This window comes from Cavia porcellus, unplaced genomic scaffold, assembly GCF_034190915.1.
Source record: "Cavia porcellus strain 051 isolate PalLab524CR breed Dunkin Hartley unplaced genomic scaffold, mCavPor4.1 scaffold_2, whole genome shotgun sequence".
NCBI lineage: Eukaryota > Metazoa > Chordata > Mammalia > Rodentia > Caviidae > Cavia > Cavia porcellus.
In genome coordinates, this window is record NW_026947485.1 from 9,377,987 (window position 1) to 9,405,757 (window position 27,771).

At 36.4% G+C, this 27,771-nt stretch overlaps 1 protein-coding gene across 2 annotated transcripts in view; it reads right to left on the reverse strand.

Moving 5' to 3' along the window:
* The window catches only part of Orc5 (origin recognition complex subunit 5), a 59,254-nt gene extending 35,791 nt beyond the window's left edge, over window positions 1–23,463 (reverse strand). The window contains exons 1-8 of one of the 2 annotated variants that reach the window (XR_010043713.1): window positions 23,265–23,463; window positions 20,359–20,451; window positions 17,420–17,620; window positions 10,445–10,519; window positions 7,568–7,679; window positions 3,100–3,230; window positions 2,103–2,151; window positions 1,784–1,874 (exon numbers count right to left, since the gene is read on the reverse strand). Coding sequence is in view for 1 of the 2 variants with exons in the window: in XM_003469804.5 (XP_003469852.3) it covers window positions 1,784–1,874; window positions 2,103–2,151; window positions 3,100–3,230; window positions 7,568–7,679; window positions 10,445–10,519; window positions 17,420–17,620; window positions 20,359–20,451; window positions 23,265–23,336 (824 nt within the window). In the remaining variant the exon portion in view is untranslated. The remainder of the gene's footprint in view (window positions 1–1,783; window positions 1,875–2,102; window positions 2,152–3,099; window positions 3,231–7,567; window positions 7,680–10,444; window positions 10,520–17,419; window positions 17,621–20,358; window positions 20,452–23,264) is intronic. The other variant, XM_003469804.5, reaches the window with a different exon arrangement.
* Window positions 23,464–27,771: the final 4,308 nt, after the last annotated feature.

Here is a 27,771-nt window from a genome sequence, read left to right on the forward strand (position 1 = left end):
TGACCCCTTAAAAAAACTAAGAACTCCAATTTATTGATAAAATTAAAAACAAGAAAAATAACAGGCAATACTCATTTGTAAATGTACAAAATTATATGGCACATATTATAGCAACACAAACTTACAGAAGCTATAAATACTCAGGTGTCAATTTTTAATAATCTTGTACTCTAATCATAACAAAAGCTATCAGAAAGGACCAGTATCACCTCAAATCTAGTAAAAGTCTCAATGCTCTAGTTTGATGCCTGCAGAATTCATGTCATTTCAATCACCCTGCACTGGGGTCCAATTAAAACTATGAACAGCCAAAATATTAAGAATATGAAGTGATTATGCTATGACAAATCAACTCACAAAGGAAACACACTATGGTAAGAGGAAGTAGACCTCTTTAGGAAGACAGAAGTTTTACTTTCACGACTTAGAGTAGATCAGTAACTTTCTCATTAAAAAGTACAGAAGTTAGATACAATGATATATAAGGATACTTTCAACTGTAAGATTCGCTTATAATGGTCACAAAAGTGGACTTAAAAGTAATGCCAGATTAGAACAATTAAATACCACAAATGCTATTCTCTACATTTAAAAACATTCTGAGATTACAGCAAGGAGAGAAATCTTAAAGGTGATTTGGAGCGTGTGTGGAGGTCTGGTGCAGCAAGCTGACTTTTAGAACTGATCCTCTCCCCACCTTGTAACTGAACAGTGTACTTCATAGGGTAGAGGGCATTTTCACATTCATTATTTTTCATAAATGCAAATGCAAATAAATTCTTATCAGTTACAGTTTTATAATCTAACTTCTAAACAGTTTAAATTGAGATTTTTCTTACATGCAACTGCCCCTGCAACATGATTGTTATTAAAATTCTCACAGAGGGAAACTGACCATCTTAACAGGAAAAACTTAATGTTTACTAACTGTCCACTATGAACCCAGTTAAGCGCACATCTAATCCTCATAAATTTATGAGAAAGACAATGTCATTTCTTTTATCTCCTCCAAATAACAAAACTAACGGTCACAGGATCTAATTAATTGGACTAAGGCTGCCACGCTGCACGTGGTAGCAGCACCATTTTCTACCGATACCTTCATGAAAAAGGGCAGGTACCTTCCAAATAAACACATGTGTGTGAATTACAATCTCCAAGGGCAATTCAGGATTATAATCACAGAATTAAGAGCAGCAGAATTTTAAGCTAAACTGGGGAATGTGGTGGGGATCATCCCAACTGTTTATAAAAACTATCAAACCAATATATATTCCCAACAACAGCTTGCAAAGTCAGCGTCTAGCTCCTTATTCTATGGCTTTGTTTCTCTATTTACTCTGCTTATCCCATTTATTCAATAACAACTAGGAAATATGAAATATGTGGTATTACTTTTGAATTTAGTAAATTTTATTACACATGGATAAATGGGAGCAGCAAGAGGGAAACTGGGTGAGCAATCCAGGACACTGCCTCGAGGAGCAGCAGGCCAGTGTCTGAAAGCCATGTCGGTCCAACCAAAGAACCTCAGCGGTCCTGTAGGTCACATTCTGAAAATACTCTAAAGCCCAAAACCTTTTATGGTCTGCTATGATACTTAAACCGTTTCAGATTTTGCAATACTTCAGATTTCAGGTTTTTGGATTACAGACACTCATCAGTAAAGTCTATGTAAATAGTTCGAAATCTGCAAAACATTCCAAATCTTAAACACTTCTGTTCCCAAGAATTCTGGATTAGGATTAATCAACCCGTAGAACTCAAACTGAACAGTAATTACCTTGATATCTCCCTGAGGTAAACAGTCTGCATGGCTTTCTTCAAATGAGGTTCAATGTTTTTCCACAGTTTGCGAGTATCACGTTCACTTGCTACCCGAAAGGAGAAAATGTCACTAATTTAGGTCTGATTGATTGTTAGTGGCACATGCTCAGCCCTGTGGAGCTGGCACACACACATAACACGTCTTAATTCTTTGTTTCATCTCTTTTCCCTCCCTCCGCCTCTTCCCATCCCTGCTCCCCTTCCCATTTGGGAAAGATCTCCCTACTTTCCCTTTGTATCAAAAGGAATATTAATAAGTAAAGTTTCATAGTTACCTTCTCCTTTAACGACAGGTTCACAATATTTAGGAAAATTAAGTACTGCCTGTAAATAAGAAAAGACAGAAAAAAGACAAAAATCATAGCTCTATCACAATTCAAGATTCATTTTTCAAGTAAAATTTTTATTAAAATTTATAAGCAATTTTATTTAAATGTAACTGCTCAAGTAAAATGTAGTTAATTATTCATAAAATAGCAAAAACATGAATGATGATTGTTCAATGTGCAAAATATTCTTTAACTGATTAAATTCTAATTAATAGATTAGGTTATAAATGAAGTAAAAAGAATGCACTTTGAAAGTAACTGTTTTTTTGTCCTAGACATTCTGTATTATTATTTTTTGTTACATGGAAATAAGATCTTGACTATTAATTGAAGATTTCTAAGAGAAAAACCAAATACTCTTGTTTCTTTCCTTTCACATCTCCACAATTAAAGCAAAAAAAAAAAAAAAACAGACAATCATTTTTCAAACTGTTTGTAAAATACTAACAGGTATTTCAATATTTTAAAAAATTTTTAGAGGACACTTTATACAAAGATCTAACGTAAGTGGTTTATGAAGTATCTATACTGAAAACTTCTCCCTACACTCAAATCCATCTAGATTCTAGGCTAGTCACCACATACATAAAACGTGGGAAAGATGTTACGAAAGTTAACAGAACTATGCCAAACTGCTTAACTTTTTACAACTTTCTATACTTTATTCTATTGTAACCTAGTTCTACATTTCCTGCAATTAAAGAGAAAACAAGAAGCCACACCCCTAAAGGAAAGTGAAAAGACGTAACTAAGTTGGATGATATAGTCTAAGTACACCTAACCCACACATATCATCCTGTTTATGGTATTCTACCTTTAAAAGGCCGTACCCAAATTACTAAAACATAGTTTCGCCTTCCAGCCTAGCTCCACGATTTCTATATGGAATACTATTAAAGCATATATACATGTGTGGACCTATTAGTGCAAAATGCTTACTCACCAGATGTCTGAGCTCTTTCAAATCCCGACAAACAGTGTAGAAAACTCCAAGAAGAATATTAATGTAGGCGGCATAGAAATCAGCTGAATACTCTGGAGGATGATCATGGCACAGGATCTTCTGAAGGTTTCCTGTACACAGAACACCAATTAGTTTATGATTAACTCAGCTCCCTAACCTTATCTTTGGGAATTTTCCAAAGAAGGATTAAAATACAAATACTCAGGCCCAGCAATAAAGCATAATAGAACCATTGTAAGATTAGAAAAGTGTGCTTTGTGACATAGAAATAAATACATTTGTCTTTGTCCCCAGTTCCTGGCATAACCTGAAATCTCATGTGAGCAAGTGAGAGGAGAATCTTTTATAATTTGCAGTCTCTTTCAAATGCACCTGCCTTTGTAACAATGAAGGGATCCTCAGTGGGCCCCTAAAACAGCTTAAGGATGAGAACTGTGGCTCTACCCCTTGACATCCAGGAAGGAGAAAGGTGCCAAAGACCCAGTTCCTCTCCAAAGGCAAAGATGGAGCCCTCAGGCCTCCATCGAAGGCCTGAATGATGGGACAGCTTCTAGACTGGGAATGCATCCACATGCTAGGAGGAGCAGCACGCTCCCACTCCACTAAGACAGAGGTTTCCAAGCCTGGGACCCTCCATCTGGCTGATCAGATGTGTCCTTAACAACAGATTTAGAAGCAAATGGTAATGGTACATGAAATGTTGGGTTGAGCCATTCTGGTGAGTTACTGAAGCAGGGGGTCAGAGGAACCATTAATTTACAGCCAGTTTTCAGAAGTAAAAGTGGAAATCTGGGACTTGTAACTGGCATCTAAAGTGGGGACAATCGTGGGAAACTGACCTGTAGAGCCTGCAATAATTCCTTACAGTTAGTTTCAGAAATGCATGAATTGTTTGCTTAATGCCTGGATAATTAGGGAACTGTTTATTTCAGTGGAGGGAAAAGCCAATATATTTGGCAACAGTTTTCAGTGGAAATAATTCAGAAAACATAATACAAAACCTGAAACAGACATTGGACAATATGCACTGATGTTCTAAGAAGAACTACTAAATGTTGCTTAAGGCACATTATAAAATAGTATTTCTAAGCAAAATTTCAAGAATCTTCTTACTGGCAAAATCAGTTACCAAGGGTAAAAATAATATATTCTTGTTTTTCCTGTTAAATCAACTAGAAAAAAGGGGATAGTACAAAAACTATCAACAAACTAAAAATTCTAATGACCTTCACTGTTCATAAAGTAAAAAATAATTGTTGAAATCTTTTTAGTAACCACCCCTGATGCCAGTGTTCACTTTCTCAGTCCTTTTATAAAATAACGTCTTTTATCTACAACTTTGGTGTCTTTATTTCTTTTCTATCTCAAGCTCTTTAGGTAATATTACATGCATAGAATCCTAACACTGTACTTTATCTTGCTGAAAACATGTTGTAGAAGTACAGTTACAATGAAAGAGAATCGGCCTCTATGACTCCTAATCTCCCAGGCACAGTACATGCATCAACTGTCACTTGCTCCTATGGCAGTAACCTCTGCATTTCTGGTGCTAGGGTTTCCTTGGTCTTCTTAGTTAAGAACTCTTTGAATACCACTAATACTTTAAAACTAGTTCTAGGTGGTAAGTTCTTTTGCAGTAATTTCAAATAAAAACTCTTCTAGGATGTTTGATTCTGTCCATTTCCTTTTATTGAACTTTCCCATTAAGTAAGCATTGTAACCATGCTCAGCTCTTGATTTTAATGTCTCATTCCTGACAACCATTTGGATATACTTTAATTAGAAAATAAAATTATACATATTGACTACCAAAGGAAATCTATAAGCAGAGCTGAGAAATTCTTATAGACGCTATTTTAAACACAGCTGACAAAAAAACCCAAAAAACTATTTCAAGGCCTAGTTTATGCTTAGAATATTACCTTGAAGGGATACTAAGTGGAAGATAGAAGCCCATGATTATTATTATTAAATTTATGTTTTATAGTGCTGGGGATTGAACCCAGGGCCTCATGAGTCCTAGGCAAGCACTCTATCACTGAATCACATCTTCCAAAGGAAACTGCATTTCTACATGAAAAGTACATGCACTTTTGCTGCTGACAGCAAACTTTAAATACTATATCACTAAGTTTTCTTAAACTATACATAGGAAAATATTGGATACACTGAAATTTTCTAAAAGGCACCTTAAAACAGAGAAAGATGCATATAAAAGATAAAATATACTAAATCACTGGATAAATGGGAGGAAAATAGAGAAAACAGGAAATGGGTGAGCAGACAGATGATTACACAAAGGTACCACAGAGGGTCTAAAATGCATGGGTAAGAAACCTGGGAACTATGCACCTCCAGCTCAGATCAACTGCTGGGCACCCCAGCTTAGATGTGCATTCTGTGAGCATCTCTGTCTAGATAAGTCATTCAGGTAACCCTAACATCCCAAAGAACGCAGGCTAGCTATTTCCACTCAGCCATTTTAGCCCTGATAAGCACGTGTAAGAATCAGAACTCTTCTTCATTTTGGTAAGAGTAGCCCAGACACTCTGGTATGGACTACAGACAGTATTTCAGAGTACAAGTCTACATTAGCTAAGTTATGCTAGATCTGATAATCTAGGACCATTCAATCACAGGGAAAAAAAATCCAATTTCTAACCAAAAACGTGTAGTAAATGAAGTGGAAGAAAAACTTTTTAATTAATGTCCTGGGATCTTAAAATTTCACTTTCAAAGCACAGTCAAAGAAAAGCCACGATTTACACAAATAATGCAATCCTAGAAAAAAAAGAAAGGCTGCAGGAGGTGAAACAGGGGCGAGCAACAAAATGTTGATAAATAATGTGAAGAGGCTTTTAAAAAATCCAAAGCAGAATTAACAATGAAAGATTCTTTCTTGCCTTTTTATGTCATGAAAGTCAAATTAATACTGTATTATGACGTTTATAATAACGGTAGAAAATGTAGGAATGCAGTAGCACAAAGACTGGGGAATTATGAACCACTGAACTTTCTGTCTCAATCTAGCCTGACTGACATGTTAAAAACTTAAGTGCTCTATAATCAACCTTTATGGAAAAAACAAACACATAACCCAAAGACAAGTAGTCTGCATGTAATAAAGACCAAAAAACAAGAGTTCTACATTGGGTATTTTGCCAAAACTGCTGGAGAGAGGCATCCTAGGTATCAGACCCATATCCCAAAATGTACCATGTGCATTAAGTTTACCACAACTGGACGAAATTAACCACCAAGGTCATCTCTTTATCCCGATTTCATGCTTGATTACTCTAACCATAGTTTGGTTTATCAGTTCATGTTTCCTTCTGAAAAGGCTTTTATCTCATAGTGGTTATGCCTTTCAAAAAGTTTGACACACAAAATTTGATCATCAGATTTAACCTGGCTTTATTATTATATATTTTTCAAAAACCCATTAGCCTACACTGTAAAATTAATCACTATACTCATGTCCTCATTCTCCATCCATGCTGCTTTGTGCCTTTAAAATTTTTTAAACAAAGCATACAATTACATGATATTTTAACTTTACTATGATGTAGACAGCCAACATTTTAAAAAATGTTTTAAACTCCTAATATTTTTTCATTGTTTAAAAAGGAAGAAAAAATTTAATAACAATGATGACACAGATCTAAAGGAATTTTTGCAATGAAATCCTTTGTCTTATCCTCTGTTTTTCCTATTATTTTATTTTGTGACTTTCACAGGTGAGAAGCTATTAAAATTAAGGAATCCTTCCATCTATTTTGTGTTTCTTAAAAAAAAAAAAAAGCTAGCTAAAGCAGTAGGTGCTATCTGGCTGCATTCTTGTGAAAACAGGCACAAATGTGCTGATCTTAAGGATGAAGGTTTATCCCATTAGAGGACTGAGTGTTAACAAGGCCACACCTAGAAGGCCTGTTGGTTCCCAGTTAGAATCTTTGCATCCAAAGTATCACCGTGTACAGTGATAGCCCAATATTAATTTGCAAAGGTACCCAACACAAGAAGCCACTGTGTTTTTCCAAAAATCAAAAATCACCTTAACCTACAAAATATGTGATTAATCTCCAAACAAACAAAAAAAAGTACAAAGACCAGCAGTTGGTACAAGATTTACACCAAGGAAAAAATGAAAAATAAGATTTCAGAATCCAAAGACACAGATATCTTAATGTACTGATAAAAAAATGACAAAAATAGACTATTAGCACAAATACATGAAAGTGTTCATACATTTGGTAATTATATGACGGTATCAAACTAAAACTTCAAACTAAAACTTCTGTAAGTGATGATATATAAACAACATTTGAGATCATCAACAAACCCTAACATCTTAATGTATCAGTAGATTCCAATTGGAACAAATTTAGGTTTATCTTTCAAACAACAAAAACTATTTTAATGAACAGACAAGCAATATTTTAAAATTTACCTATGCTATAATCAGGGAAATATAAGACAAATGGCTCAAAACATCCAGTACTTGGACGAAACTTTTCCCAAATAATTTCACTGAGAAAGAGAACAGTCACGTTTCTGTCAGTCTGTAAAAGAAAAGGAAATAAAAGGAAATTTGCATTTCAAAACTTAATCATAATAGTAACTCCATTTGGATTTTTCTTCAAATAAATTTGCAAAGCTCTAACATGTAACAAGTTATTTGCATATTGATATGCCATATTTAGAAAAATCTAATCAAGGAACTCAAACATTTGCAAATTTTCATACATAACTACTTAGAATTTCCATAAAATTTGTAGCTTAATCAACATTTCAGTTACCCATGAATGCTAGGACAGTCACACAAGAACTGATTTTACAGAAATAAACACATTCGCTTTAAAAATTATGACAAAATCTTTTTATGTGATTTAAAAAAACACATAAGCTTTCAATCAATAACAAAAAGTGGCAAAAGTCTATTATTTCTCATCATTAAAATAGCTATAGCAACTAAGAAAAAAAAAGAAATGTGGAGCTGCATATAAAGCAGAAAAATCATGCTATATAACGTATTACTAAGACAATTTAAGGTTTTTTTATGGGATATTTTACGATTGAATAAAACTGATGTTGAATATGTATTAAAAAATAACAATTAACTTTGAGTATTAGTATCTAAAGAAATAGCAAGTTATCCTTTTGAGGAATATTTAGAAATTACAATTAGAATACAGAAAAGGATATAGAAAGAACAAGTCCGGCATGTCTGTAACGCCCCCAAGGGGTGACCACAAATGCCTGCCTTCTTGCAGGCTAGCTAGAATTTATCCGCGTACAACTGTAGATTCTCCACATGAATTTTAATATTTCTCTTATTCATTTTGATATCTCCTAGGGTGACAAAGCAGATAAGCTAGTTTTTTTTCCTACAAGTGTTTGTAGGGCCCACTATTATACGTAAATTGCACTATACTTTTATGGTGACTTACTATTGGTTGATCCCAAAGCTATATGCTTGTTTTTTTGGTACTAGGGATCAAACTCACAGCCTTGTGTTTGTCAGACAGGTGCTTATGCTGCTGAGCTAAATCCATGGCCCTTAGACACTTTTATATGCCAATTTTCATGATTTAGAAAGATTTTGGAAACAGCTACGTTCAATAAATAAATAATTCCACAGAAAATCTAGCATCTTTATGAAAGAGAAGAATTTTCAAATGCCTTGTCTTATAAACACATCAATTTTTAAGACTCTCTGAATTTCTAAAGGCTAAAATACACTGTAACAATACAAATCACATGTAAAAGCATTTTATAAAACCAGCTGATAATTTATTTTATCTTACTCAGATAAATAATATAAAAATAGGAAACACCATCAGATTTTTCTCCAAAGAAATACATTTCTAAAAATCAAACGTATTTTTAGAAATGTCAAAATAATAATTCTCTTTCCTGGTAGAGTAATGATCATTGTAAATCTTTCCATTTTTTATCAGTTTCTATAAGCAAAACTAAAACACAGTGGAAGGGAAGGCCTAACTACTATGAAGGCAAGCGTGACCACCGTTCCTGTGCGTGTGGAAGAGCGGATGAGGTCCGACAGTGAAAGCCCAAGAGGACAAGAAAGGGTTCAGTACCAGGTGGGAGTCCCGCAGGAAAGCACTGGGAAATAGTGGGCGCAGATACACAGAAAAACCCACAAACATGAGCAGACCAAATAAAAGAAAGGGGGAGGCAACCTCTACCCAGAGCAGACGTGTCTCTGGTCTCTGGAATGAAATGCCAGGAGTCAAGGAAACAGAAAGGCCAGATGTGAGCCATCTACCAGTTACACTCACTCTCTTTCTATCTACACCTCTCCCCTCCTGATTCTTACATATGAACTCTGGAGAGATACAGCAGCACCTGAAGTCTATCTAAACTTCTAACAATTTCTCACATATGATTAATATATGCATTTAACTGCGAAAAGGGAGAAATGGTCTAATATTTCTAAGTATTCAACTTCTGTTACGTTACTACCGTCATACATACAGACAGAAAACTAGATACCATGCTTATAGATAAAACTATGTTCAAAGCACTGAAAAATCAAAATAAACATATACATATGAACTGCAAAATCAACAAAATTTAAATTAATGTAACTGAAAATGATGAATGGTACCTTTTTTTCCCCTTTAACTAGCTTTTGGCTTCTCATTTGAATACGGTCTTAATCAGAAACAATTAAGCATTGCTATATGAACATTGATAAAGACTGAATTTGCTCACCAATTTCCTTTATTCAAAGTACTCCAAATCCTGTTTTTTCCATCTTATTATCTTTTACCTGACACATACGCATATGAAATTCATCTCTGTTCTTCCTCTGGACTATGACAATAACAATAGCATTTATAGTATTTAGAAGGTCAACACAACAGTGACTGAAACATAAAGCTAAATTCTGACACTAAGTGGCCATACGATAGAAATTGAGATGCTCTAGAATAACCACACTATTCTTTTAGATTATTGTAATGAAAATATAAAACTCCTTGTATATCCAGGCATAGTGGTACATGCCTGTGATCCCAGCAGTTGAGACGCTGAAGCAGGAGGATCACTGCAAGACTGGGCTACACAGTGATTTCAAACCCAGCCTGAACTACATAGTGAACAAAATAAACTGGTATAGACTGAACCTTAGCTCTAAGACATTTACCCTAGAATAGAGAAATGAAATGCAAATTAAATTTATAGTAAGACATCAATTCTCACCCATCAGATGGCAAAATGAACAAATGTGACAACACAATTTACTGACTGGGAAGGTCTACTGATCTAGTATGAGGGAAAACCATTCGTGTGTATTACTTACCAATTCTTGCAACCTAAGAAACCCAGGTAAAAGATTTGCTTCCATATCTCGTAGACAATCTGCTTTATCTAGAACCTTTATAATAAAGAGAAAATCTGAACATTTACATCATTCAAAACTTGATCTTTACACATTACAAAGAAAAACTGAAACTTATAAATTAACTTTAAATGCTACTTATATTTGTAGAACACTGCGAATAAATAAGTTAAAAAAAAAGCACACAATAATCCAAATGTCTAATTAGAAAATTAGCCATCACTACACTAAAAAGGTTTACAATACAGCTACTGCTAAAAAACATGATGTTAAATAAGGTGCTATGAGGGCATTTCCTTAGGGATATAAAAACAATAATCATGTGGTCTACCACGTTCCAAAAATTACAGGTCTTCTAGACAAAAATATATAATTATCACATAAAGCTTTTTTTGCTTGAGCTTTGTCACTGCATGATACCCCTTGTTTAACTCATTGGGTGATTGACTGTATTCAGGAAGATTACATTTTTGTTCAGTGTTGATAATGGTACTGGGATAATGATGATGCTCAGTAAGGTCCTTGTGTCTTAGAGCTACGCAGTGAGGCAGTTAAGGATGACATGATGTGATGCAGGCAACAGCAGACTAGATACAGATGATACAAGTTTCGCTATGTGGGAAATACTGAAACTTGGTAATGACCTCATGAGGTACATGACATATTCTCTTGACGTCAATGTAAGGCCAACTGTTTCTGCTATACTATGATGGCAACCTTTTGGAGCTTTCAGTGATAACAAACAGCCCGCTGTAGCACATGTGCCATAGGTTCGCCACCACTGTGCTACATACCACCCCCATCTTCCCCTCTAACTCCTTGTTGGGTTACTGAAACAAACCCCAGGTAATACACCATTTCATTCACAAAAGTCAGTATGCAGCTTTAAGAAATAAGGGGTCCTTCTTTAACCATGAGGTCATCATCCATAAAAAATAAATCAACAATATGCTTTGAGAGCATCTAATAGCCATTACTTACATCTCATCACTTGTCCCTTACTATTGGCCTATTTGACTCAAGATTCAAAAAGGTCCATAATTACATTTTGTTACATCTGGATTATCTGTCTCCCAAGGTGTTGTTTTTTTTTTAATTACAACAGTTTTTTCCATCCTTATTTTCTTGTTAGTTACTTAAGAAACCAGATAATCAGGAATTTTTCATATTCTGCATAAGCTGATTTGCGTCTCTGTAATGGCATTTAACACATTTCTATACCTCCCACATTTCCTGTACAGTGGTCACCAGATCTTGACACGTGATCAGACTCAGGTTCAAGTTTTGAGCAAGAACGTTTCACGGGCAACTGCATACATTTGTTACTTTCTGTCGGCTGGCATAAAATATCTGGCAGTTTCTCCTTTTTTGCTGAGGTGAAAACTGAATCATCCATTAGAAAGTTCCCCAGCAGCCTTTTACCTAATGACTTCTGCTAATTCAAGATCACTGTTTATAGCCTCTATTTCATCCGGGAGTGAAAAAGTGTCAACTTCTGTCCCTGCTTCTGCAGTTAGTGGGAAACAATCTTCTACAAAGAACATTCCCTTGTCCATGATTTGCCTGACTTCACGAAGTCAGGAAAGATAAACGTTTGCTTCTTTCCTCTAATTTACCTATTTTAAAAATAACCAGTTTGTACCTTGTAAGTTTCCTGTGGTTGTCATGCCATTAGCACAAACTTGGTGGCTTACAAAGAACATTTATTTTCTCACAGTTCTGGAAACCAAAGTCTGCCAAACCTAAGGTGTCGGCAGAGCTATGTTCCCTATAACGGCTCCAGTGGAGAACCTACTCCTGCCACTTCCAGCTTCTGAAAGCTATAGTAGTGTCCTTGGCTTCTGCCTTTTCTTTCCAAGCATCAAGGCCAACTTTTTCAACTTCCGCACTGACTGCTTCCCGATGCTTCTGTTCCCTGGCTTTCTCCTGAATTTGAGTGGTAGAGTTAAGTCTCCCTTGGCATCCCTCCCACACTGACACTGTGATGGTTTTCCCAGGCCACCCGAATAACCCAGGCAGATCTTCCCGCCGCAAGATCCTTCATCTACCTCGTTTTGCGAAGATGCTTTTACACATAAGGTAACATTTGCAGAGTCCAGCTGGTACTGCAGGAGGCCATTACTCAGTGCACGGCAATGTCTTAGTACGCGACATGCACAACATAACCAGTGAGTTGTGGTTCTGTGTTTTTATGCATTTGTTTGGCGCCATCAGTTTATGGATTTTAAGATATTTAATGTTTCTATATAATTAATCAATTCTTTTTTTAATGCTCAAGTTGTTTTGTCTTTGACCAGCTGGATTCCCTTCAAAATGGTTTCTGTGTCTTTTTAAAAAAAATCAATAGTAGTAGTTGATAGTTCCCTAGCTTTCTAGTGTGGCAAAATGTTCTAAGTCTATTTTGTATGTTTTCTGCCCAGTACTAAACTTATGCTTTCTCACAAAAGCCCTTTTTATTTCTTAAACATTTATACTTTACTAATTAATATTAATATAGATTACAATCAACTAAGATTAAAATTAAAATTCAGGAAATATATTACTTTCTCCAAATAACTTAAGTGGTTTGTATCTATTCTATTAGTAATTTGAAACAACATATGATGACACTCATATTTAAAATACTTTACTCTTAATTAGACCAAAAAGCTAAAATTTATTATTGCAGATACAAATTAATTTCTCCATTATGCATTCTCATTATGAACTTTTCCCATCAAGTTTCAGATAACTCTCTAATCCAGAATATGGATGCAAATAAATTGGTCTATTTTTCATGCCCATTTTAAGAAAAATCATAAAGCTAAAATAGTAAATAGTTCATTCCTTTGATGTGATAACTACTGTAATTAAATGATTTTATCATATTTTAATTAATGATCCTTCTTTAAAACCTATTATCAAATAACTGACATGCAGAAAAGTACAAATTCTCAGATCTAAATACTTTGTCTTAATAATGTGCTCTAAGGCATTCTCACACATTATTTGAAGGTGCATTACTAAATGAAAAAAAATCTTAGCCACTTACCTTAGTAATGAAGCTTACCAATTTATGTATTAAACAGTTAAACAGTTTACTTTAAAAAATTACTATAGCAAACCTCCAAATACTTTTCTACCTCAAATGTTTCACCAAGTAACAAATAACTGATTGTTTTGCGCCTGAAAAATGAATAGGGCCCTACTTACTCCTCATAAAAGTTTCTAGAAGACTGATTCTCCCTCCTTCCTAAGGAGGGAGCCACCCATTCTGGATAGCCACCTATTGTGGAAGCATTCTTTCTCATTTATGAACAATTTGTTTTTGATTACCAGCTCTCTAAAACAACTTCTATAGGTCTTAAATATTTCAAATTTAAAAACAAAGCCTCTGTGGATATGCTGATCTCTTACTTTCTCACATTATGAAACTATTTTCATAATACCAAAATGTTTGCTTTTCTCACTGTGTTGATATTTGCAGATTGCACTTCAGAGCAGATGGAAGAACCCTGAAAATCACACACAAAACAAGCAAAGCTTTGAAAAGTGAAAAGCACACAGACGACGGGAACCTCAGGATCCGAGGACCGGCAGCTCACCTCGGAGTGTACCTATGGTCTTTTTGCCTTTCATGTTTGGGGCATGGAGGAGAAGAAGCCAGAAAACCCCAAAAGCCTGCCTCCACTTCCCCCCAAAAAGCTCCTTCCAGTCAAGGACCAAGAAAGAGGCGGCCTAACAAGACCTTCACGACACCGCTCTCCAGGAGGTTTCTTGGTACAGCACCAACTGTCTCCTTGTGGGTCCTCCTCAGCTCCTCATCCTCTGAACACTGGAACGCAGTGGTTGCAGTCATGGGTCTCGTCTCTTTTCTAACTGGCTCTGTGACCTAATCCAGTCTCAAGAACTAAGCATATACGGTCAGCACACCAAAGTATCACCTCCACATTGGACCTCTTCTGAACCCCAGACTTGCGAGCAGTGGCAAACTCCGTTCTTCCACTTGGATTTGGCGTGCCCCATCCCAACTGCTGATCTCGCCTCCCTCCCCAGCAACACCCGCCTGCTGTCACTTCCTTATCAGATAAGACAACTTCCTCACTGTAGGTGCTCATTTTCCAGAAAGCCTTGACTTTGTTTTTAAATTCCTCCACATAGAATCTATCAACTAGACTTTCAAAATGAATCCAGACCATTATCTACCACTGCTACTACCCTGGTCCAAGCCAACAGAATACTTTGCTTAGAGTACGATAAGAAACTCAGAACTAATTATATTAATTCCATATGGTTTGTCAAGGGGATAAACAAAACAAACTATAACCTCACAAATATATGGGTTTTTCTCATTTCAAACAATTTTCCAGTTCTCAAATGGCTATCTGACAAGTCAATTAAATTCTGACAATATCTAGTAGGAGTTGTATTCTGACAGTACCTAGGAGTTAAGAGGCAGATTAACAAGCTAAAGGCTCCATCCCATAGCCTGTCCTCACACTGGATCCCAAACACAAATCCAGGTTTCCCTTCTGACATCTGACCAACTGGCTATAACTCAAGTGTTCCCAGGACACCCGCCTTTGGTAATTTGTTAGAACAAAATTTTGGAAAAAAATACTTATATTTACCTGTTTAGTAGAAAAGTTGTAATTTTGGGAAACTCAAATGGAAGAGATGCACAGCACCAGGTGTGAGGGGGAAGTGTGGACCTCCCATCTCTCCCTCTCTGAGTGCACCAACCTCCCAGTTCCTCCCAGAGTATTAGGCAACCCGAAAGCTTTCTGAACCCTGCCCTTTGGGATTCCTGTTGAGGCTGTTACACAGGTATTAGACTAAACCACTGGGCTTTGGTGGCAAGTTAACCTCCAGCCCCTCCCCACTCCCCACGGACCAGGCTGTGGGGCTGAAAGTTTCAAACTTCTAATAACATGTTAGCTATCCTAGCAATCAGCTCTAATCTTGAAGCTATCCACAGGTCCTTATCTACCAGTCAACTCACCAGTTTAAAAAAGATACATCACTTAGGAAACGTCAAGTCTTTTAGGAGCTTAGGGTTAGGGTTAGGGAAAGAGTAGATACCAAATATATATTTCTTTATAATATTATAGGGTACCATAATGCAAATGATATAATCAAATTATACTACTCACAATTTGTACATTCTGATTCTTGAGATTTTCAGCTTTGGTTACTTATTTAAAGAAGCAAAGTCATTAAATGTTTCACAAGTTACTGGCTGCTTTATACATTTTAGTAGATGTGAGACTACATAGGGTTTGATTTCTTTACTCAATCTGTAACTTAACTGTTAAGATAAGGCATTACAATAAAATTTAATTCCTGTAATAATCATTTCTCTTTATACATTTTAAACTTATTTCATAGAACTTTCCTCCTGTGAAAGACTAAGATCATTTCCCTTAAAAAGGTTAAAGTGGGTCAGGGATATAGCTCAGTGGCACAGAGCTTGCCTGGCAAGCCCAAGGTTATAAATTTGATTCCTGGTACCATTTTTTAAAAAATGTTAAAAGTATTAAGAAAGATTAATGTAAAACGCATCATAGTAGCCCCATCTATCTGGAGGCTTGCTTTCCATGGTTTCGGTTACTTATACTCAACCACAGTCCAAAATTATTAAACAGAACAATTCCAGAAATAAGTGACTCATGAATTCTCAACCACACACCATTTGAAGTAGTGTGATGAAATCTGTCACCATCCTGCTCTGTCCTACCAGGGACAAACATCATCCCCTTGCCTAGTGGATCCACACTGTATACACTATCCACCTGCTTGTCACTTAATATAGATCCACTGTCATGGTATCAAATGTTCTAGTATCTTTTGTTTCACTTAACTATCATTCAAAAGTATAGCAGTAGTGATGCTGGCAATTTAGATAAGGCAAAGAGAAGCTTCTAAGTGAAAAGATAAGAGTATACTAGGATATTCTGAGACAGAGACATCACATTCACATAGCTTTAACTACAGAATAGTTAATCCATTAATTATTTTAATCTCCTATTGTGACTCGTGTATAAATGGAACTTTATCCTAGGTATGTCTACACAGGAAATTGTCTATTTTGGCACTAGTCACGGTTTCAATCATCGGATGGGGTCTTAGAATGTATCCTTCATACACTGGAGGCACTATCATACATATTTTCAATTGTGTGCTAGTAATTTTCACATTGATTTAACAATTACAGCTCAAATTTAGCCCACATAAAATCAAACAGCTCACTTCTTTGTATAAGCCCATCCCGTACACAAGGGACAAATCTGACCTTTGCTGTCTCTATTTCTTTTTGCTGCTTCTGCCTCGCCTCTAATACAGTACCAAATATCTTCTCATATCAATAGAATAGCCTCAAAACCATTCTTCTGGTCACCACGTCCTTCACCCCCTGCCTCCGCAGTTATCTTCTTATGTCACAATGGTGGCTCTAAAATCTTCACTACCTCTGTCTACTGCCTAGGAAATGAAACAAACTATTTTGCTACAGTTTTCAAGACCCTCTATGACCTCGCTCCAGTCTACCTTTCAGATCTTTATTTTCTCCCTTTATAATTTAAAATCTACTGAAACTATCTGGCATTCTCTGGACTCCACTCTCATCTGCATGCCTTTGGTCACATCACTTCCTACATCTGAAATTTCTCTTCAATTCACGCATTTCTTTCAGGGCCATTTCAAATGCTATCTATCATCTCATGAAGCTGTAATAGAGGTACCTAAGTCAGTACTTTGCACCTCATGGCTACCACTTATCACATTCTGCATGTTGTCACTCCTAAGTATGCTGTAACTCTTCTATCGAAGCTCTCTTTAGATAAGGAATAGCTCTAACGTATTTTTGTACAGAGCACTGCACAAAATGTGACGACAAATATTATGTGGGAGTTGATCTAATACACAGTTCAAATGATATAATCAAATTATAGTACTTACAATATATACAGTCTGATTCTTGAGATTTTCAGCTTTGGTTATTTGTTTAAAGAAGCGAACAAAGTCATTAAATGTTTCACAAGTTATTTTAGTAGAGCATTCCTCCTCTGAAGAACTAAGACGACTCAACTTGTTCAAAATTTTTTCCAAAAGCAGCCTTAGAGTAAAGCATTCAACACAATTCACAAAGACATGTGGCAGCTGAAAACAAAAAAACAAGAAAGTATAAATACAAAGCACACACACACACACACATACACACACACACACACACACACACACACAGAGTAAGTGTTCTGCTGGACAGTGTAAACCCCACCATTCTTCAGTCTGTCCTCTGCCCCAGGAACTGAAGCACTACAGCCTGCATCACCCAAACTCTCTTTTTTGGCTGAGCTGCAAAAGCTACTGGGAAGCAACAGCAGGACACTGGCAGGCAGTGGGTGAGAGAGAAGCCGAGTGTTCCTTTCACCTCCCCTCTCCTCCCAGTGGCCCAGGACGCAGTGGCTATAGTATTCTTGCATCATAGCCACAGCTCCAGCTGGGCAGCCCCTTTTCCTGTTTAAGGTCCTTCCAGGTATGGGATAGTAAAGCCCTGAGGTGTCACTGTCCCATCTTGAGTCTTGATCCCTTGAAGCTTCTTCAACTTTTATAAAAACAGTCCCTTCATTAAACTTGCTAGAATTATTTTTTCCTATAGGAATTAAACGCAAATTTCTATTTTTATCTAAAAAAATGTAATATAGCTGAAGATTTAGCTCAGTGGCGTAAGTACCTACCTAGCAAGCACAAGGCTGCAAATTCCATCCCCAGTACCAAAAAAAAAAAAAAAAAAAAAAAATTGTAATACAGAAACACAGGTATATTTAAAAGTTAAAATTCTTGGTAGGAATTTCCTATTTATACTTCTAAAATAACATCTCTCATGATGAATAAACCGGGTTAAAAAAAAACTTAAGAATCAGAAACCATAATGATACTCCCATAAGAACTGTAAGAATTAGCTCTGCATTTAAAAAAACCAATGTGAGGCAGTTTTGCAAGTATTAAGGAAACAAAACAAATGCAGTCTGCTCTTAAAATGAAATCACAAAAGCAACAACAATCATTCAGAGGAAGATAACATATGGGATTTGGCACAATTAATGAAACCTTCAATAATTTTTAGTGGCAGTCTCTAAATTTCATCATTCAATAAAGAAACTTTACTTTCCAAGTAGCTCTGTGAAAGACTACATCATACTGGGGCAGTTTCATCAATATTTGCTAACCCCTTATACCCCCAATTCCCTTTTGTACAAAACGGTCCACAGGGTGTGTTATAAGTATGTATCTTGCTTACTGCATCTGTGATACTGTGATCTTTACTAATAGCATAGTCTAAGCACGTATTTTGTACCTGCACGAGAAGCAATGATAATCATCATATATTACACAGATTAGGGAGCGGCAAAAACTATAAAGTGTTATAACTGAAATAAAGCCTTTAGACATGAAACTTCCTTGTGGATTTTCCTGACTTTATCCGACATGTATTTTTTGGACACTTAGTACACAGTTCTCAAATGCAAATGTTTGGGCCAGAACCTAGCACTTAAGATTTTGAAGTTGGGTATGGAGCCCAGATATCTTTGATCTTGGAATCTCAAAGGCTGAAATAAACAAGTTGAAATGTACTAAGCATTGTGCTTGGTGATGGAGATGATCTTAATGAAGTCAAGCCAAAAGCCAGTGAAACAACACAAAACTACAGCTGAATAATACCATAGAAACAATCGAAGACACATAACCTAGGAAGACGTGTAACTTAGAAAGTCAGGAAACACTACGCAGTTTATATGCAGAAGAATTTGGTGAAATAAGCATTTGTCAAGCAACAGTGTAGTAAAGGAAGAACATGCAACAAGTCATTTCAAGAAAGGGGAGCAGCCTGCGTCAAGGTTTCAGACAACAGGACTAGTAAACACCTCAGTCTGCCACCCTAAAAATGGATCCTTAGGACTAGAGTAGGACTGGGATTAGCAAACCACAGCTTGTGACTACCTGTTTCTTCATATACAGTGGCTGTGGCATACAAACATGACCATTTAAACACTTAACGTCCACCCCTGATTTAGAATATGAAAGCAGACAAAGCTGTACTTAAAACTCCTAACCATTATATTATAAAAAATAAAGTGAGGTCAGCTAGACACAGATCTTATATGTTAATCAAATTACTTCACATTGTCCTCAATATTGTAGGATTTGTAAGGGCTCATTTTAGGGAAAAGAGTGGATTATAATTAGGATACTGGAATACTTGGTAGAAACACTAGAAAATGAAACAGAAATAGGAGCAACAACTATGATTAAAGACAGATGAAGTTATGACTCCAGATGACTCTGGGATGTATAATCAATGGAATGCGCTTATTGGTTTGCTGCACTGGATGATGAGGAAGAAAAGATAACTGCACAACTGCACAATCCACGAGATTACTGAGAGGTAGTTAACATAAAGAACTGCAAGTAAAGGTGATACGTTCAGTTTTGTATGTGTGAAAACAGAATTTACAGTATCAATACTATACATAGAAAACAAAAAAGATTATAAAGAAAAAGAAATCAAATTTCATATTTTTAATAGAATATATTATTATATGTGTTTTTCACAAAATACTACCAACCAATGAAAGGGAAAAGAAAATTTGGCTCAAATTAAAATGTAATTTTCTAATGTCAAGCAAGGTTCAAGTTATTTGATAACTTTTAATGGCTTTTGAAGTTGATACTCATTGAAAGTATTCAAACAAAATTTGGTCAGAAATATTTTACATAGAAGATATTCACTCAGACAAAGGTAAATTATGATAAATAATCGCACAGATGCCTTCCATTTCTCGGAGTCTCTGAGTAAATAGTACTTAATTTGATCTTGACTTTAGGTTTGTTCTTACCTCTAAAGTTCTCAACAATGTTTGTGTTACATAGGTCTTTCCACTAGCAGTATGTCCGTAAATGAAAATGGATGGAAAGCTGTAATGATGTCTCTAGGGGAGAAAGGCAAATATTAATCTCCACAAACAAAAAATGCACACTTACCAACTTGTGATAAAGTCTTATGTGGCTCAGTAAAATATTCAATTCAAAACTATGCAGCAATAAATATACAGCGGACTCATAATCACATTTTAAAGTTACTTAAATTCAATTCTAAGCACTATCTGTTACAAAATCCTCCTATAAAACAATAAAAGTAGAATCATGTGCCATATAGAGCATTATAATAAGATATGCTATATAATTACTCTTTTATTATTCTATTGGCTTGCATATACAAAATCTTGCATTCTCAATTTTCTAAACTTAAGGGAGTTTACAAGGATAATTTTATCTACATTCCTTTTTTGTCTTAGTACTTTTATTTCATTTTAATGTTTTAAACTAAGCATATATGGTCACAAGTTTAAAAGACATTTCAGGAGTCTTCTAACTTCTTCATTCTTAGGAAAACTTATACTTTTAAATTATGCATACTCATTGACCTTGGCACAAATGTGTACATTTCATCAAAGCAGACATCAATATATTTTACATAGCATGTATTTTAAAGATAACATATTGGAAATAGTGGCTGTAGCTCAGTGGTAGAGCACTTGCCAAGCATTCCTGAGGACCGGGGTTTGATTTCCAGCACTGCAAAAAGTAAATAAAAATACACATTCACAAAATGCTTCTGCAGTACTTTAAATTATCGGCCTAGAGAAAAGCAAAAATTTTCAAAGGGTGCTCTATTGGCCTAGTCAATACCATACGTTTCATTCATTATACAGACACTACAAGAGTCTTATCAAAGACAGAGCCATAATGCACCGAAGAGCACAAAGTGGGGAGACAGATATTTTAAAATAATTACAAGAAAATTCAATAATGCAACTTCTACAAGAAAGCTGAATTTCTGACCATTATGTACCATAGCAATAGTAGTTGCAGACATTTATTACATTCTAGTCTCTAAGTTAAATACTTCTTTTTAGAAAACAAATTAGGAACTCGTGTTTATACAGGAAAAAACTTCCAATTGGCATATGATATAGCAAAAACAACTCAGCTGTTAAAAAAGACAAAATTTACTAACTCAGTATTTTAACACATGGGTTCTTAAGATCTTATGTAACAATCTTATATATTAACTGTCTCAAATTTTTTCAAGTACTAAATGTACTGTTTATTGCTGAGTATTTTGGCTATCCAAATATTACACTTCAGGGCTGGGGATTTAGCTCAATGGCATAAGTGCCTGCCTGGCAAGCACGAGGTCATGAATTCGATCCCCAGTATGGCAAAAAAAAAAAAAAAAAAAAAAAAAATTACACTTCATCTTTAATGAAAATTCATAACCCATGTTTTTCCAAGCTTCAACAAATTTATCAGTTTTGGAATTGTGTTAGACTTGTCTATATCCATTATTTGGTGCCTAATACCCCAACTTATAAAATTTTTTCTAGAATTATAATAAACTCTCTGCAGCTTTTTTTTTTTTTTTTTTTTTTTTTTTTTTTTTTTTGGTACTGGGGATTGAACTCAGGATTTCGCGTTCGCGAAGCCCTTAAGCTAAATCCCCAGCCCCCTCTCTCTGCACTCTTATTTCACTCCATGAAAACCGTAAAAAGCCAGGATACACTGCCTGATAAAAAAGATGTTCAGTAAATAATTCTTGAAAAAAAAAAACGACTTTTTTATAGAGACAAAAATGTTTTTTGTAGCTTTTTGCCATTCGTTTTTTGGCTTTTCCACATGCATGGCACCTTGAAGTGCTTTCAGTTTTGTTAAACACCATACGCAGTAAAAGCAAAGACCTAAATCTTTATTATGAACCACTATTTAGTCAACACTACTCATTCCTATTTGCCAAATTTTTCTCTCAGGACGACCACTTGCCACTTCGAGTGATTTGGATTTCTCAGTTCCAGGAAAGGAATCCATTGAAAATAACCAAGAAAATATTTCAATACTAATACAGATAACCGTAATTTAAAACATTATAATTAAACAACTGGCTGAGAATGCAATTGGTGATCTCTTAACTACTGTGTCCCTTTAGATGGAGGGTAGAGCTTTTCTCCTAATACTTCACAGGCCACTTCAAGACTGACAGCTAGCATTTTTAGCTGGATGAAAGCACACAGAAAAAGCAAACCAAAAGATGATTAGTTTATTAGTACACGATTACATTTATTGTGGATGGTAAGTACATAAACATAACGTTTTAGCTTAGTTTTTTTTTAAATTTCTAAGTCTGATTAAAGTGATGCGTATGAAGTAAAAGACACATCAGAAATAATAAACAGAATAAGTTGTGAATCGTCCAATGCTACTTCACGCCTAGGGCAAGGACTCCCTAGGTGAGTCCATCCAGAGAAGATAAATCTCTCTCCAAAGGCCTCCTTAAAACTATTAGTCAAGGGCAGGAGGGAGCTTAAAGCTTTTGCAATTCCGGGAAAGCTGCTGGATTTTTAAGCCTGACGCACAAACGATTCTGTGCTTGATTCCCACCAACTACCTCACTGAAACGCGTGAACTTACTCTTGAATGATACTCTGCAAACCCACCTGTTATATACAACCCTGTTCAGTTGGGGTAAGGAAACTAGCGACTTCTGGGAGTTATTCTGGGAGCACATATTGGTCAACACCCTCTACCCTTGCTGTGCAGTCGGCTTTGAAAAGGACTAACGAAGAGGTGTGGGTGAGTGTGGGGCAGACCTACAACCGCCACCCCATTCCAACCCAATGCAAACGTCGGTCCGCGTCGCCCGCCCTCCGGGGAACAGGTCGCAGGGAAACGAGTCTGGCCACAATACCTCTCCAAACAGGGACTGCAAGGTGGACACTTGGGCCTCGCGACAGAGCACCAAACTCTCCAAGTGAGGCATCGCGGCGGACCAACAACCAGAAGAGAGCGCACCGTAGGGCACCGTACCCAAGCAACCGCTCGCGCCCGGAAACCAGCCCGGCCGTGCTTTGGGCGGGGCCAGCGCGCCTGGCGTCGGCGTGACGTCAGCGCGTACGCGACGCTTTGCTTCCGCTCTGGTCTCTGACAGGTGAGCTTCCGCATTTTGGTTCAACAGTGAAGGGGTCGCTCTTAGGTGGCGATAAGAGGACGCAGCGTTTTCCATCAAACCCCGAGGTAGGGGCGGGCGAACTGAGATGGGGTGGAAGACGCTAAGGGTCTTTGAGGACTTCCATAGCCCCCATGGTCGTAGCTTCAAGTTTCCCGCCTGGAGTCCTAAGGGCGGAGGAAGGCTGGCTCTCACCCCCGTCCTGGAATCTGTGGTATGGTATCCAAGGACCAGTATGTTCAAAAAATGAAATTGTACCTAAGGGGAGAGCGAGACATCCGTGCAAAAGAGTACATGAGTGATTATTTTTGGCTATTGTTAGTGCAAGCCTGAAACCAGATCTGGAAATGCCTCTTCTAAGGGGAGGAGGTTCTAATGTGTATTAGAACGGTGGTGCAATTAAATATAATGTCTTGAGCATAAAGCGTTCACTGCATTTATTCGTGAAGCGCCTACTGGAAACTAGACTCCAGAAAATTCTAGAACTTAAAAGAAGTAGGAAAATATATATTGAAAGGAAAGCTTGCGCCCTGAAAATTGTGATTGAGACCACTATTTCTGAACTGTAAGACTTTGCAAGAATCATTGGATCACTCACTTTGAACCTCAGCTTCCTTATCTACAAAATAGGGATAATAAGGGCTGGGGATTTAGGTCAGTGGCCTAAGTGCCTGCCTGGCAAGTGCAAGGTTGAGCGTTCAATTCCCGATACCAAAAAGAAAAAGAAAAAAAAGACAAAATAGGGATAATAGATTAATGCTAGGATAAAGATGATATTTATTGTGTGAGAAACATAGGTTTTATAACCAATGTAATAAGACAGAAAAAAAAGCACCTAGATTGGCAAGGAACTGAATTTAGTAATTGCCTATGTAGAAAATCTAATGGAATCTTTAAAAAAAAAACTACTGAAACTACTAAGTCAGTATTGCAAGCCATGAAAGGTATTCAGCATTTTTGGTGGTTAGGAAAATGCAAACCACAAGATACTGTGTTATGCCCTGTTAGGAAGCCTAAAGTGAGGAATATTGAGTATTCCAGGTGTTGGCCAGCATATGAAGAAACTGGAACTTGAATATACTGTAGGTAAGAATGCAGAAATGATAGAACTACTGTTGGAAAACCACATAGCTATTTCTTAAAATTTAAGCAGCTGACTACCATGTAACCTAGCCATTCCATTTGTAGATGTTAAAAAATAAAATATGTTTATACCAGTGTAAAGTCTTGAACTGTATTATCCATGGTAGTATTATTTGAAATAACTCCAAACTAGAAACCTGAATTCTATGAACTATAATACTTTTCAGCAATAAAAAGTGAATTTATGCAACTGGAATAAATCTCATAAATAATCATACTAAGGAAGCTAGACCTTTCCACACACACACAAAAAGTACAGTTGTCACACAGCATCTCTTCCACATCTGTGGATTCAATCAATCTTGGACTGAAAATATTTGGAGAAGGTTGAAGATATAGCTTAGTGGTAAGAGATATGCTTAGCATGTCCCAGACCTTGAATTGATCCCCAGTACCACTAAAAAATGTAGTGTCTGTACCATACATAGTCTTTTTATATAACATTTACATTGTTAGGTATTAGTATAAGTAGAGATGATTTAAAGTATGAAAGAGGATGTGTGTTGATTATTTACACAAATACTAGGTCATTTTATGTAAGGGGCATGAACATTCACAAGGTTAGGTGTCTATGGGAGGTGGAGGTGGAAGATTATTGGATCAATCCACTAGGTATAAGGGATGACTGTATAGGTTATTTGTTTCCATTTTTATAAAATTCTAGAAAACATGAACTATAATTAAAGAAAACAAATATTAGTTACCTCATGATGGGATCTTCTGAACAAAGGAAAAGCCTGAGGACATTTGGGAGAATGGGAGGTAACATGCAAAGGAAATAGGGTCTTTGTAAACTTCATCAAGTTAAGATCAGGTCATTAGTATGAGCCCTATCCAAGATTACTGCCACGTGAAGACATAGAGATGCAAGGAAAATGCCAAGTGAAGATGGAATTAGCTATTGGAATAATACATCTACAAGCCATGGAATGCCAAGTTTGCAGCCCCTCACCAGAGGCATGGAACAGAATCACCCTCAGAACCCTAAGAAGACATCAACATTGCTGACACCTAATTTGGACTTCTAGCCTGCAGAACTGTTGGACAATAAATTTGTGTTGTAGGATACCTTTGTAGTACTTTATTACAGAAACCCTTGGAAACTAATATAATGGGCATATTATGTTATGTTGATATATTTACATATGCATAAGTATTTGAAAACTTACCAAATTCTATACCTTAAATATGTGCAGTTAATTACCTGCCAATTATATCCCAATAAACTTCATATTTAACAAAGAAGATTATTTATAGAATAATGAAGATAGTGCTTATGATCTGTGATACTGATTAATTCAGGTTTGTTCATTGAGATTTATTTAGAAGATGAAGAGCACAATGATCAATCTTTGTCTTACTTGCTGTTTGCAATGCATAGCTGTGCTGTCTCACCTACAATTATTTTCTTATTCTACATCACTTATATCAAAATTGTATGTTGTTTCTCAAATGAGTTGAGCTCATACCTCAAATCAAAGGATCATCATGGGTCTTATATTTGTATCTACCTGTACCTTTACATTCATTTTGAACCTGCCCATTCTGTCTCTAAGGCCACAAATCAAAGGCATGCAGAGTGCTGAGCATAACCTTTTGTAATCACTGTGAAACTAGGCAGATCAGTACATTCTTATCTGAAGATTCTGGCCCTACCGCCACTTGCACAGTTATATGAAATGCCACCCAACAATGTGAGTGAGATTTGGCATCTTAAGCAGCTACTGAATTGGACACCTCTGAAGTAAGGTAGCTTCCTGGGGGTCAGTCCTTGCAGTGGCAGATTTAATCAGTGGGAAACAAGACAAATCAGGGAGGCAGGGAGACACATTAGCTCTCCCAACATCCATACAAAGACATGGATAATCAGAATGGTTTGGGGGTTTTTATTTGCTTGTTTTTTCTATGTACTTCTCAGAGAGACTGTTGCAGAAGTCTACGGTAATGCTTCCTGATGTGTTGATACATCTACTATGAAAATATTTGACTCTATGGAACAGTGAGAGTTCAGCTTGCTTCATATTTTCCTCTGACTTCTTTTCTTTATGCTTGCTGTCACTTGTTTGAACTTTCAACTGAAAATAATCAGTATTTCAGTACTTGTGATAGCCTCTTTCCTAAAGAGTAGAGCTAAGAAAATTACCATCTCTATAGTTAAATTTGTATGTCAACTTTACTGGATTAAGAATTACTCAGATAACTGGTAAAACAGGAGTTCTGTTTGCATCTGTGTTTGTGAAAGAATTTAAGCTATAAATCAATATAATAGTTAAAGAAGATTCACCATCACCAATGTGAGCTGGACCTATCCAATCTATCTAGAGCCCAGATAGAACAAAAAGGTAAATCTCTCTCTTTTGGATGTAGAATGTCCATCTTCTGCCCTCAAAAATTAGAAACCTAGGTTTTCAAGCATTCAGTTCACGAGATTCACATCAGTGGCCCCTAGATTCTCAGAATTTTGGCCTTGTGCTGTATTACATCTTTGGCTCCCCTTTCAGGCCTTTGGACACCAGAACCAAATCATTCCGTTAGCTTTGCTGATTCTCTTGCTTTTCAATAGCACACCATGGGATTTCTTGATCTATATAATTTTATGAGTCAGTTCCCATAATAAACACCCTCTGATGTTTCTGTCTGTCCTATGGTTCTGTTTCTCCAGAGAACCCTGATACATGTAAGTCCCCAACTTAACAAACTGGTTCTGTTCTGGGAGAATGTTTAAGTCAGACTCGTTTGTAAGTCCAACAAAGTGAATCTTACACACCTTTTACACAAATACACAATGTATGTTTCTTTGTGCTTCCAAGGAGCCCCCTCCACATCCTCTTTCTTCTAGACATCCTGGGCTCTTAAAATTGTCCTATTGTGCAATATTTCAATGTACAGTGAGCACACAGAAGCGCAATTGAGACAGTATCTGGCAGGCATGAGAGCTAGTTCCATGATTCATTCATATCTACGAATGTTTGTAATACAAGGTCTGTTTACATCTGTGAAAATTCACAATGTAAGTGTACCTAAGTCAAGGACTTAATGTATGTTTTCTTTTTTTTAATATTCAGATTTATTGAGGCATAATGCAGATTCACCCTTTGTCTTTCCT